This window comes from Acipenser ruthenus, chromosome 44 (assembly GCF_902713425.1).
Source record: "Acipenser ruthenus chromosome 44, fAciRut3.2 maternal haplotype, whole genome shotgun sequence".
In the NCBI taxonomy this organism is placed as follows: domain Eukaryota; kingdom Metazoa; phylum Chordata; class Actinopteri; order Acipenseriformes; family Acipenseridae; genus Acipenser; species Acipenser ruthenus.
The window spans coordinates 9698286-9711215 of NC_081232.1; the positions used below are offsets into that span (position 1 = coordinate 9698286).

The window sequence follows — 12930 nt, forward strand, 5'->3', positions numbered from 1 at the left end:
ATACAATTAGCCAGATGGAATGAGTTTACACTTGTCTGTGTTCCATTTAACATAGTTAAGTGTTTAATGCAATATATTCATTTTAATTTGTGATTCTGAACCAACATAAGACCGCAAATATCTTACATGATCATAAACTTTAAATGTCTATAAAAAAAACGGTTCATAATAAGTTTGCATGCATTTTTTTTTACTTTATTCTTTTAGAACAAGAAACTGCAGTGTCACTGGAAGATGTTTTAATGTTTGCTACAGGTCTGAGATCTCTGCCACCGACTGGAATCCAGCCACAACCATCCATGGAGTTTTTCAGCAGTTCTCAGTTTCCTATGGTTAACACGTGTGGAAATATTCTAAGATTTCCTTATGCAGCAGTGTGGAGTAGCGGTTAGGGCTCTGGACTTGACCAGAGGGTCGTGGGTTCAATCCCAGGTGGGGGACACTGCTGCTGTACCCTTGAGCAAGGTACCTTACCTAGATTGCTCCAGTAAAAACCCAACTGTATAAATGGAGAATTGTATGTAAAAATAATGTGATATCTTGTAACAGTTGTAAGTCGCCCTGGATAAGGGCGTCTGCTAAGAAATAAATAATAATAATTATGCTGATAATTATGATGAATTTAAGAGTGCCATGGAGTTTGGAATAAAAAAAATTCACCAGGATTTGGGTGTATCTGAATTATATTTAGGTTTTCTGTGTTTTCCTGACTTTTCTATTCTCTTTAACTGTTTAAAACATAAGTAGATATCAGTTACCAGGGAGAAAGGTGTTAATAGTGAAAGTGGTGTAATTTACGGATTTTTGCTAGGAACAAATACATTGTCTTTTCAAAAGTGGTCAAGCCAGACTTTGTCATGTATGAGCTGCGTGTATGCTGTCATTAATGAGGATTAGTCAGTTATTAGAATTACTCATGTTGAAATTCTGCGTCCTGTTTTAAACCTGGCTCAGGCCTGGAACGGACCTGGGCCTGGCCTGGACCAAATCAAAACCGATCCACCCGCTAATGGCAAACTGCAAACCTGGTACAGATGGTGGCTTTTTGGCTTGTCAGAGGGTTATTGCTTCTACACCAGAAGGATTCCTCCGTCAATCTTTAGTTTGTAAGTTGTGATTAGCGGGTGGGTCAAAGATTTGATTTGGTCCAGGACCTGCTGTTTGAACTCATAAACAAGAGTTGCCATGAAAAGTTGCCAGAAAACCAGAAACTCTAATTATAATAAACAAAGAAGAATTGTCCTTGGAAGAGTAATTACAAATTTAAATGCACATAAAAATATTTATTAGTTTTGCAAAATTATCTAGATTTTATTAGTAGTTTCTGAAAATGGCAATGTAAAGTTAGGCTACAAATGACAATTGTGATGTCATTTTATTTACCATAACAAAGTTGTTGCTTTTGAATATGAGTATCAACCAGAAAGAAGGGTGTCTTCTGAAGTAAACAGAGAAGCTTTATTTGTTTATTTTTACAGTGGCGTGCGAGAGAATCCCTTTGTTCTGCCGTCAAATCTAAATACATTGATGTTAACTTTTTACTTAAAAACTGGTATTTTTGAAAGAAATGTTTTTTTTTTCTTTAAATGTTAAGTTTAAATAACATTAAGTCTAGATAAGTAAACACTTGTCTTAAAGTAAATACAATTCTAATAACATAAAAGTGTTATTTCCTAATTGCTTATGCCTCAAAAGTATAGAAAATGGCTATTATTCCCCACAAACTTTGCTTTTGTGACCAGGACAGTGATATTTTGAAATTTACCTATTTTCCAGAACATTCCAGATAGATTCAGTGCTGAGTAAACTTGGAGTAACTTCTAGAACTTTCTAGAACTTTCCAGTAATATAAATAGTAGTATAAATACAGGGGCCTTAAGCCCACCAGTTCAGTTTAGTTCCAGCTGCCTAAGTGGATACATATCTGCATTTTTCTGAGATGGCATCAAGGTCATAGGAGACTTCAAAATAGTGGCATTCCTGATGGGTCTCCAAGGCGGTTTTACCAAGTTTCCCTGCTATCTTTGCCTTTGGGACAGCAGGGACACCAAGGCGCACTACCACAGGCGGGACTGGCCACAGCGGACCGAGTTCTCTGTGGGGAGGAACAACATCAAGTGGGAGCCACTGGTGGACCCCCGGAAGGTGCTGATGCCACCACTGCACATCAAATTGGGCCTTATGAAACAATTTGTCAGAGCTCTAGATAAGGAGTCGGCAGCCTTCAAGTACCTTCAAGACTTCTTCCCTAAGCTGTCTGAGGCAAAGGTCAAAGCCGGTGTCTTCGTTGGACCACAGATAAAGAAGATCCTGGAGTGCAATGAATTCCCCAAGAAGCTCACTAGTAAGGAGAAAGCGGCTTGGAACAGGTTTGTCACAGTGGTTCGGGGCTTCCTGGGCAATCACAAGGGCGAAAACTATGTGGAGCTGGTTGAGACTCTGGTGAAGAACTACTGCACAATGTGCTGTAGGATGTCCCTCAAAGTCCATATCCTTGATGCTCATCTTGATAAATTCAAGGAGAACATGGGAGCGTACTCGGAGGAGCAAGGCGAGCGCTTCCACCAGGATATACTGGACTTTGAACGCCGCTACCAAGGACAGTATAACGAGAACATGATGGGAGACTACATTTGGGGGCTGATTCGTGAAAGTGATTTACAGTATAATCGTAAATCTCGAAAAACTACTCACTTCTAAATCTTTTGTAGTCATTTTTGTATTACTTTAGTATAAATACATGTTAATTTGGATTCATATGTTGTTTTTTTCTGACTTTATGTGAACGAAAAGACACAAATTCGCCCGTATTCTCAATGAAAATAGGTAAATTTCAAAATATCACTGTCCTGGTCACAAAAGCAAAGTTTGTGGGGAATAATAGACATTTTCTATACTTTTGAGGCATAAGCAATTAGGAAATAACACTTACTACCCAGGAACAAAAATTGTGTTACGTAGTGTTATTTTACTGAGCCCCTCACTTACTTAACAAACCCATTATTCCATAATAACCCCCTAGATCTGCCCAGATACACCGCCGTCAGCGGCGTTCCATCATTTTTGATTGGACAATCGACTCGTCTCTCGAGCCCTCGCGCTTCTCATACAAAGCGCGGCAAGCCCGCCTTCGAGCGTCAGTTGTCGCTCGCCAGCAGCGGGAGTGGGTGTGTTGCTGTTGTGTTTATTTTTGTAAATTTATATAAGCAAATAAGACGCATTTGGGTTCGTTTTTGTCAGAAATATGTTTATGAGAAGTATATTTTGTGGCGGCGCTTGTCGCCTGCCTTGCTTATTACCACGCTGGGGACGCCACAGAAGGTAGTCTAATTATTATTATTATTATTATTATTATTATTATTATTATTATTATTATTATTATGTACAAAATAACGTCAATATTAATGTATAAAGGTATGTCTCGTCACGCTTTATTAGTGTTATTTTGAATCGTAAAACTAAATGAATTGTTTAGTGACATATAATTTACAATATTATTATTTGCTCTGCCTGTAAACTGCACTGTATTTCAATCTGAAGCTTGCATTGTTACCCTGTGCTGCCCTGTGACACCTGTGTGAGTCGCCTCGGATAAAGGAGTCTGCCTAATAAATAATAATAATAATAATAATAATAATAATAAACTATAGCAGCAAGCTTATTTGCGTATTAGCTTAAAACGTGTTTTTTATTGGGTTTTTTTTAACAAAAACGAACTATGAACGATTCTGAATATTGAGGGGTTTTTTTTAGTTGTAAAACCTTCCTTTTTCGTAATGTTTCATGTGTTGTTTATTTTCTGAACCGCTCCGGTCGCTAAACAACGAATCCGCAATTACCCCGTTGCTATGGCGACGCACGCTTTCAGTTTCGTTGTTTATTAATTAAAAAAAAAAAAAAAAAGAACGATCTGGAATTTTGAGCCTGAACTTGGGAGTTCTAAAGCTCTCCACAGCGCCACTCTAGACACAACGCGGTACTGCAGCAGGGGGCTGGGTCGTTCAGTGAAATCACGTGGTTTATGGTCCACAAAGCTTTATCTTATATTGTTAGCTTTTGAAACATTATTATAGCGAAAGAGAAGCGAGAGGCCATGCCTTTTGTTGGACTCACTAAACAATTATTAATCCCAAGCTTGCTAGACCTCAAAGGTCTCTTCTTTAGGTGAAAGTTGAAAAGAGAGACTGATGTTTGTATTGTAAAATGCCAATCATTTTTTGTATTATTATTATTATTATTATTATTATTATTATTATTATTATTATTATTTCAGAATTTTAAAGGAGTAGCAGAGTGAGGATAAAGTCTTTGTTGAAAGACTCGCTTATACATTTTTCTTTATATCCCCTTTGGTCACAGTGTGCATAATTTGCACAGTGTTAGGTTTCTCTCTCTATCTCTAATCTCTCCTCTGCCTTCATTCTACCCCTCTCCCGCAGTCTTTAATCTCTTTCCCTATCCCCCTCTCTTCTTTCCTACAGTCTAAACCCCTCTGTCTCTCTCCCCCTCTCCCACAGTCACTAATCTCTCTCCCCTCTCCCACAGTCTCTAATCTCTCTCCCACTCCCTCTTTCCCTCTCTCTCTCTCCCCTCTCCCTTGCAGACTCTAACCCCTCCCTCTCCCCTCTCCCACAGTCTCTAATCTCTCTCCCACTCCCTCTTTCCCTCTCTCTCCCTTGCAGACTCTAACCCCTCCCTCTCCCCTCTCCCACAGTCTCTAATCTCTCTCCCACTCCCTCTTTCCCTCTCTCTCCCTCGCAGACTCTAACCCCTCCCTCTCCCCTCTCCCACAGTCTCTAATCTCTCTCCCACTCCCTCTTTCCCTCTCTCTCCCTCGCAGACTCTAACCCCTCCCTCTCTCTCCCCCTCTCCCACAGTCTCTAATCTCTCTCCCACTCCCTCTTTCCCTCTCTCTCTCCCCTCTCCCTTGCAGACTCTAACCCCTCCCTCTCCCCTCTCCCACAGTCTCTAATCTCTCTCCCACTCCCTCTTTCCCTCTCTCTCTCTCCCCTCTCCCTTGCAGACTCTAACCCCTCCCTCTCCCCTCTCCCACAGTCTCTAATCTCTCTCCCACTCCCTCTTTCCCTCTCTCTCCCTTGCAGACTCTAACCTCTCCCTCTTCCCCTCTCCCACAGTCTCTAATCTCTCTCCCAGTCCCTCTTTCCCTCTCTCTCTCTCCCCTCTCCCTTGCAGACTCTAACCCCTCCCTCTCCCCTCTCCCACAGTCTCTAATCTCTCTCCCCCTCTCCCACAGTCTCTAATGTCTCTCCCACTCCCTCTTTCCCTCTCTCTCCCTCGCAGACTCTAACCCCTCCCTCTCCCCCTCTCCCACAGTCTCTAATCTCTCTCCCACTCCCTCTTTCCCTCTCTCTCCCTCGCAGACTCTAACCCCTCTCTCTCCCCCTCTCCCACAGTCTCTAATCTCTCTCCCACTCCCTCTTTCCCTCTCTCTCCCTCGCAGACTCTAACCCCTCCCTCTCCCCTCTCCCACAGTCTCTAATCTCTCTCCCAGTCCCTCTTTCCCTCTCTCTCCCTTGCAGACTCTAACCCCTCCCTCTCTCTCCCCCTCTCCCACAGTCTCTAATCTCTCTCCCACTCCCTCTTTCCCTCTCTCTCCCTTGCAGACTCTAACCCCTCCCTCTCTCTCCCCCTCTCCCACAGTCTCTAATCTCTCTCCCACTCCCTCTTTCCCTCTCTCTCTCCCCTCTCCCTTGCAGACTCTAACCCCTCCCTCTCCCCTCTCCCACAGTCTCTAATCTCTCTCCCACTCCCTCTTTCCCTCTCTCTCCCTTGCAGACTCTAACCTCTCCCTCTCTCCCCTCTCCCACAGTCTCTAATCTCTCTCCCACTCCCTCTTTCCCTCTCTCTCCCTTGCAGACTCTAACCCCTCCCTCTCCCCTCTCCCACAGTCTCTAATCTCTCTCCCACTCCCTCTTTCCCTCTCTCTCCCTTGCAGACTCTAACCCCTCCCTCTCTCTCCCCCTCTCCCACAGTCTCTAATCTCTCTCCCAGTCCCTCTTTCCCTCTCTCTCTCTCCCCTCTCCCTTGCAGACTCTAACCCCTCCCTCTCCCCTCTCCCACAGTCTCTAATCTCTCTCCCACTCCCTCTTTCCCTCTCTCTCCCTTGCAGACTCTAACCCCTCCCTCTCTCTCCCCCTCTCCCACAGTCTCTAATCTCTCTCCCAGTCCCTCTTTCCCTCTCTCTCTCTCCCCTCTCCCTTGCAGACTCTAACCCCTCCCTCTCCCCTCTCCCACAGTCTCTAATCTCTCTCCCACTCCCTCTTTCCCTCTCTCTCCCTTGCAGACTCTAACCCCTCCCTCTCTCTCCCCCTCTCCCACAGTCTCTAATCTCTCTCCCACTCCCTCTTTCCCTCTCTCTCTCTCCCTTCCCTTGCAGACTCTAACCCCTCCTCTCTCTGTCTCTCTGTCTCTCTCTCTCTCTCTCTCTCTCTCTCTCTCTCTCTCTCTCTCTCTCTCAGCCGTGCCCAATGTTCAGATCTACAGTCGTAACCCTGACGATCTGGGCAAGTCCAACACCCTGATCTGCCACGTGAGCAGCTTCCACACCCCCCCAACCCAACATCAATCTGCAGCTGCTGAGGAACGGGGAGGAGATCGCGGGGCCCCAGCAGAGCGACGTGGCCTTCCACCAGGACTGGCCCTTCCACCTGACCAAGAGCGTGGCCTTCACCCCCGCAGCAGGGAGAGGAGACTACTCCTGCAGAGTGGAGCACAGCACCCTCACCAGTGATTAGCACTGCCCTGAACCCTACCCCCTGAACCCTGCACCCTACCACCTGTATCCTGAACCCTACCACCTGAATCCTGAACCCTACCACCTGCACCCTACCACCTTTATCCTGAACCCTACCTCCTGAACCCTGCACCATACCACCTGCACCCTACCCCCTGTACCCTACACCCTACCACCTGTACCGTATCCCCTGAACCCTACCACCTATACCCTGCACCCTACCCCCTAAACCCTACCACCTGTATCCTGCACCCTATCCCCTGAACCCTACCCCCTATACCCTGCACCCTATCCCTTGTACACTGTACCCTACCTCCTGTACCCTATCCCCTGCTTCCTAACCCTGCACCCTACCCCATGCAGAGTGGAGTGAGAAGGACACCCATACTTCTTACACCAAACACCCTATGAAGTTCCAATATCATCAATACCAGAATCAATGTCGATTGATCCCTTAAGCCAGGAGCGTCGGACTCCAGTCACACGTCTTGATGTTTTTTCCAAGGTCTTGTACAGTTGATGATTTTTATCAAATGCACTTTGATTCAAGATTCAAGCGACACGACCTGCAAAACATCCTGAGGCCTGGGAGAGAAGAGTTACATGTGTCCAATTAATCAAATAATAATTAGACCAATTAAGTAACTGAGAGCGGAGTTTGACACCCCTGCTTTTAAGATTTTGACTCCCTGAAGGCATGTTACACAAAATAAAACCAAGTTTTCTCTTCTCTCCAAACTGCAGCTTCTCGCACTTGAAATATACAAGAGAAGGACTCTGGGTAAGAACCGTGTCTGTTAAGTTCGGGGGGGGGGGGGGCGGCGATGCAGGGCCACTGACACCCAGAAAGGGGGTACAGTTGAGGGGTGGGGGGGGGCAAGGGAAAAAGAGAAAAAGCCATTCTCTTACGTGAGACACTTTGAATTAAATTATTTGCATTTATTTGTTTTCTTTTAGGTCCGGGATCTTTGGGGGATGTTCTTTTGATTCATAGAAAACCTGTAGCTGTGTTTTTATTATTATTATTATTATTATTATTATTATTATTATTATTTGTTTTTTTTTAACAAAAGTTTTTGGATTCAAGCCGGCGTTGTGGAGTCTAGTATATAAATGGACGAAAAAATGTTAGCTGTAAATAAGGATTCTGTGCAAAAAATGTTCTGGAGTCGATATCTGTAAATTGGGGGACTGGAGAGGGTGCAGTGGTTTAGGCAGCAGTGTGGAGCAGTGGTTAGGGCTCTGGACTCTTGACCGGAGGGTCGTGGGTTCAATCCCAGGTGGGGGGGACACTGCTGCTGTACCCTTGTGCAAGGTACTTTACCTAGATTGCTCCAGTAAAAACCCAACTGTATAAATGGGTGATTGTATGTAAAAATAATGTGATATCTTGTAAAAATTGTAAGTCGCCCTGGATAAGGGCGTCTGCTAAGAAATAAATAATAATAATAATAAATTAAACCAAGGTAAAGGCGATCATCCAAATAAAGCTGAAGCACTAACGGATAACGACACAGAACGTCTGTACGGCGTTGAAACACGACGTTTAAAAATAAACCCAACTGTGCTGCTGAACCTCGTCTTCTTTAATATCAGCATCACAGGGGTATCCATGGATTATAAAAAATAACAGACGGACCTCTTCAGTGAGTCGCAGGAAAACAATTCCATCTCGGGTTTCTGTGACAGTTTAGAAACTCCGCCTTCGCTCTCGTAGTTTATGACGTCACAGAAACCCTAGATGGAATTATTTTCCTGTAACTCACTCCCATCTATTATATATATATATATATAGAGAGAGAGAGAGAGCTATGGCCAAAAGTTTTGCATCACCTAGAATTTTAGGATTGAGACACAATAAAAATATATATTAACATAATTTTAATCTTTTATTTAACACAGTGTAATCAAAACAAACTACAAAATTATATTGAAATGAAAAAAAACAGGAAGCCATAATCGCAGTACAGTAAGTATTTCATGTTAGATTTCGAAATGTCACATTTTTCCAGTCAGTTTTTCAGTTAAGTATCTGGGAAAACTCCAAAGCGATGGGTGTGGAATTCAATATCTTAACAAGGGAACATTATTCAGCAGCTTTCATTGGACTCTATGAAGCTGAGGGAGTTCATTCTATATAGAGGGGGTGGAATTCAATATCTTAACAAGGGAACATTATTCAGCAGCTTTCATTGGACTCTATGAAGCTGAGGGAGTTCATTCTATATAGAGGGGGTGAAATTCAATATGTTAACAAGGGAACATTATTCAGCAGCTTTCATTGGACTCTATGAAGCTGAGGGAGTTCATTCTATATAGAGGGGGTGGAATTCAATATGTTAACAAGGGAACATTATTCAGCAGCTTTCATTGGACTCTATGAAGCTGAGGGAGTTCATTCTATATAGAGGGGGTGGAATTCAATATGTTAACAAGGGAACATTATTCAGCAGCTTTCATTGGAATTTACAAAGTCAAAAATTCGTTCTCTGTAGAGGGGGTGGTTTAAACCCAGCCTTTAACCTGATTTGCTGTTTATATCAACTGCATTAAAACAAGACCACAGCGCCAGTGCCTTTAAAACAGACCGCATTTATTGTCTTGGGAGACGGAATTAAAATCCTATTAAAAATGGCAAGCTATCCGGAATTCTCTGACACGGTGATTGACGGCTCGGTTTCCGTGGAAACCGGAAGAGGCGGTTTTATTCTCCCTCTAGGTCTCTGATGAGATGGGGCTGCTGCACTCTCAGGATTTCCAGGAAGGCGTCTTTCTCGTTTTTTCCCCACGCCCTGGCGGCCATGTAGAGCTTCCTCATCTGCACCGAGGGGACTTTCTCCACTATCATCTCATCGTACTGCGCGGGAAGCAGCATTTCTTTTCCAAACAGAGAGTCAAGAATGGACGGCACAGCCACTACTCTCTGGATCAACGCTTCCCGGTGCTGGTCCACGAAGTGCACTCCTGCAGAGAAGGAACGAACGAGAGAGAGGGGGGGGAGGGAGGGAGAGAAGAGCAAGAGAGGGAGGGGGAGGGAGAGAGGGAAGCGGATCAGAACCAGTCAACGGCAAATCACTGTTCTGAAACACGTTTTGTTTGGGTCCCCCGATTGTAAAGGTGAGGGAAGGACCGTCCTTTCAGTAAGGCTTTGAGTGACAAATTATTTTTGTTCTTTGAAGGAAATTCAAGGCGTTCAAATAAAACAGGGCTGGAAATAAGACTCCCGTTGCACAGCAGTGTGATCCATTCCTGGAATGGGTGACACTGCTGTGCAATAGGAGTCTGATTCCCATCCCTGACGTTTGAAATACTCACCAGAAGCTGCTCCACCACTTGCCCCTGGAACACAAAAGAAACAGGCGATTGAAACACAGACACACACACGATGTCAGCTGTATAATTGTACAGTTTACATTGACTTTTGCATTGAAAGCATAGAAAGAGAGTTAATTGTGTTGTACAATGCAGTTCCTTAACAATACTGTTTTCTAATATTTATTATTATTATTATTATTATTGTCAGTATTTTTTTTTAATTAGCTTATTCCCTTATAAAAGTTTACTGCAGTCTCCCCCATGCTTTACATATTGTTATACTATGCAATTATCATAGTTTACTGTGTTTATTAATATACTTTACCAGACCTCTCTGTGCTTTACAATGCTTCCCTATGCTTTACCACACCTCTGTGCTTTACAATGCTTCCCTGTGCTTTACCACACCTCTCTGTGCTTTACAATGCTTCCCTATGCTTTCACTGTGTTTTATTACACTTTACTGTGCTTTTACTACGGGAAATCTTTATAATGATTTTTTTTCGCGATGTATATGTTTACAAAATATAATAACAGCTATTAAATTGTCAATTATTTGCCTGAAAATCTAATTAAATAAATAAAGAAATAAAAGTAATTGAACCCTAAAACTTACTGAGAATCCCTAAACGGGTCGAACCATTCTGAAACAGTACAAGAACAATAAACCCGTAATAATTGGACAGTCTGTATTGAACTTGGTACAAATCGACCCTTCCATAGTAAATGCATTACAGAGACTATCCTTGTTAACATATTGAATTCCACACCGTCGCTTTGGAGTTTTCCATACACGTAACGATAGAATTGAAAAATGTGACGTTTCAAAAATCTAACATGAAATATACTGCACTGCTATTATGGCTTCCTTCCGGTAGACTTTTTAGTGAGGCAATTTTGTAGTTTTTTTGATTACATCATGATGTTATAAAATATCTGAACTACGTTCAAATAGATTCATTTTTTAATGATGTCGCAATCCTCAAATTCCAGGTGACGCAAAACGTTTGCCCACAGCTGTCCAAAGGCTTAAATAACATCTTAATTTCCGGTTAAATTTAAATGAGACACAAACAACTCACTGAGCGGCATTTATTTTAATTTTTTTTCAACAAATAAGAATAAAATATATTTTTTTAAAAAAGCGTCTAAACTTGTCAAAAACTTTCTTGTGCAAGGCTCTGTTTATAAAACTTCCGAAAAACTATTTTTTCTCTTCCACGCGAACGAAAGCGAAACTAAAAACATGTACATTTAAATAATATGCAATTATAAGTACCCTAATCGATTGAGAATGTATTTTAGCCCAATAATAGTAAGAATAAGATCAATAAAAAATAACTGTAATACACTTTGATAAAAATTAAACACTTGCTGACATTTTCAAAATACAGTGCCGGCCGGCCCACGCATATATGTCAGTGGTCCGTTAAATAAATCCAAGATCTGCCATGTTTAATTGTTTCAACCGTGCAGCCGTTATTTGCAAACATATTTTTATGAAGTTATAAAGTCAAACTACTCTCGCTTTTTTTTTCCAAGAAAGGAAAAAGACCGGTTACTAAAAATAAGCAGACATTTGATTAAAAATAGATACAGAAGTAATAATAATAATAATAATCATAATAATAATAATAATAATAATAATAATAATAATAATCATTCATCATAATAATAATAATAATAATAATAATAATAATAATAATAATAATCATTCATCATAATAATAATATACCTAATAATAATAATAATAATAATAATAATAATAATAATAATAATAATAAATATTAGATAACAGTATTGTTAAGGAACTGCATTGTTCAACACAATTAACTCTCTTTCTATGCTTTCAATGCAAAAGTTTAATGTAAACTAAGCTGACATAACAATATACATTTTAATCATAATTATATTAGTTCTTACCGGCTCCAGTCTTTTTTTGCAACTCTTCAGCTAAGGCCACCTCTTTGATAGCTATCAATACGGCTATCGTGTTCTCAATCGCGTGGGTTTTGGTGTAGGTGCTGATCAGCAAAGTCGCTACATCCACGCTCCCTGCATTCTGCAGCTTCCCCTTGGAGATCTTGCGCCCCTGGAACGCTGTTTCTCCCAACTTATCTTTGAATCTTTTCAGCCCGTTGTCATCCAGATCATCAAGGGTTTCTATGATGTGATCCTTCGCCGTCGTTTCCATCTCGGTTCAGATGCGGGGTTTAAATGTGTGAAGAGAGGAAGGACCTACAGAAAGGGGAGATGGACCTACAGAAAGGGGAGATGGAGAGGGGGAAGGATAAGGGGAGAGACGGAGAGGTAGAAGGGGAGGGAAGAGACAGGTGAGGGGGGAGAGAGGCAAGAGGAAGGGAGGGATGGGTGAGGAAGGAGTGAAGAGAGGGGGAAAGTGAAACACATACTTAACATGCATAATCCATTTCCTCTTCTGTAACGTTACTTAAAAAAAAACTATCACAAAAGTGCTAGCGAGCAATAAATAATTAGGAGGACACGTTCACTTACCGTCTCTTGCAGGCTCGCCGCACTATGACCGGACGAGGAAGAAACCTATGTTTTATATAAGATCCGTGACGTCATCGCGACTGTCCTTTCCGAGTGAGACCTCCCTGTTTAAATATCTATCTGAGCCCCCAATGCACAAAGGTGCTTGATATTTGTTGTGGTTTTTATTAAAGGATAATTGAGTTATATGGACAAAAATATTTTATTTATTTATTTTATCAGTGGAATAATTATTTCAACTGTATACTTTCTAGACCCTTTCGATGATCTGGGAGTATATTTTCTTATTATCGAGTATCTTATTAGGAGTACAAGAAGGGTCTTTACAGACTCGGTTTTTGGCGTGT

General features: G+C 42.0%; 1 protein-coding gene and 1 pseudogene across 1 annotated transcript; one reads left to right on the plus strand and one right to left on the minus strand.

The window, feature by feature from the left end:
* The first annotated feature begins 1009 nt into the window (after positions 1-1009).
* On the plus strand, positions 1010-8647 carry LOC117399002 (beta-2-microglobulin-like; annotated as a pseudogene).
* Positions 8625-12670, minus strand: LOC117399021 (apoptosis-associated speck-like protein containing a CARD). The gene is made up of 4 exons (XM_033998121.3): positions 12584-12670; positions 11993-12328; positions 10070-10093; positions 8625-9718 (listed from the first exon to the last, which is right to left on the minus strand). The coding sequence occupies exons 2-4, from the start codon at positions 12261-12263 to the stop codon at positions 9459-9461; spliced, it is 555 nt and encodes a 184-aa protein (XP_033854012.3). The 5' UTR covers positions 12264-12328; positions 12584-12670; the 3' UTR covers positions 8625-9458.
* Between the last annotated feature and the right edge of the window lie 260 nt (positions 12671-12930).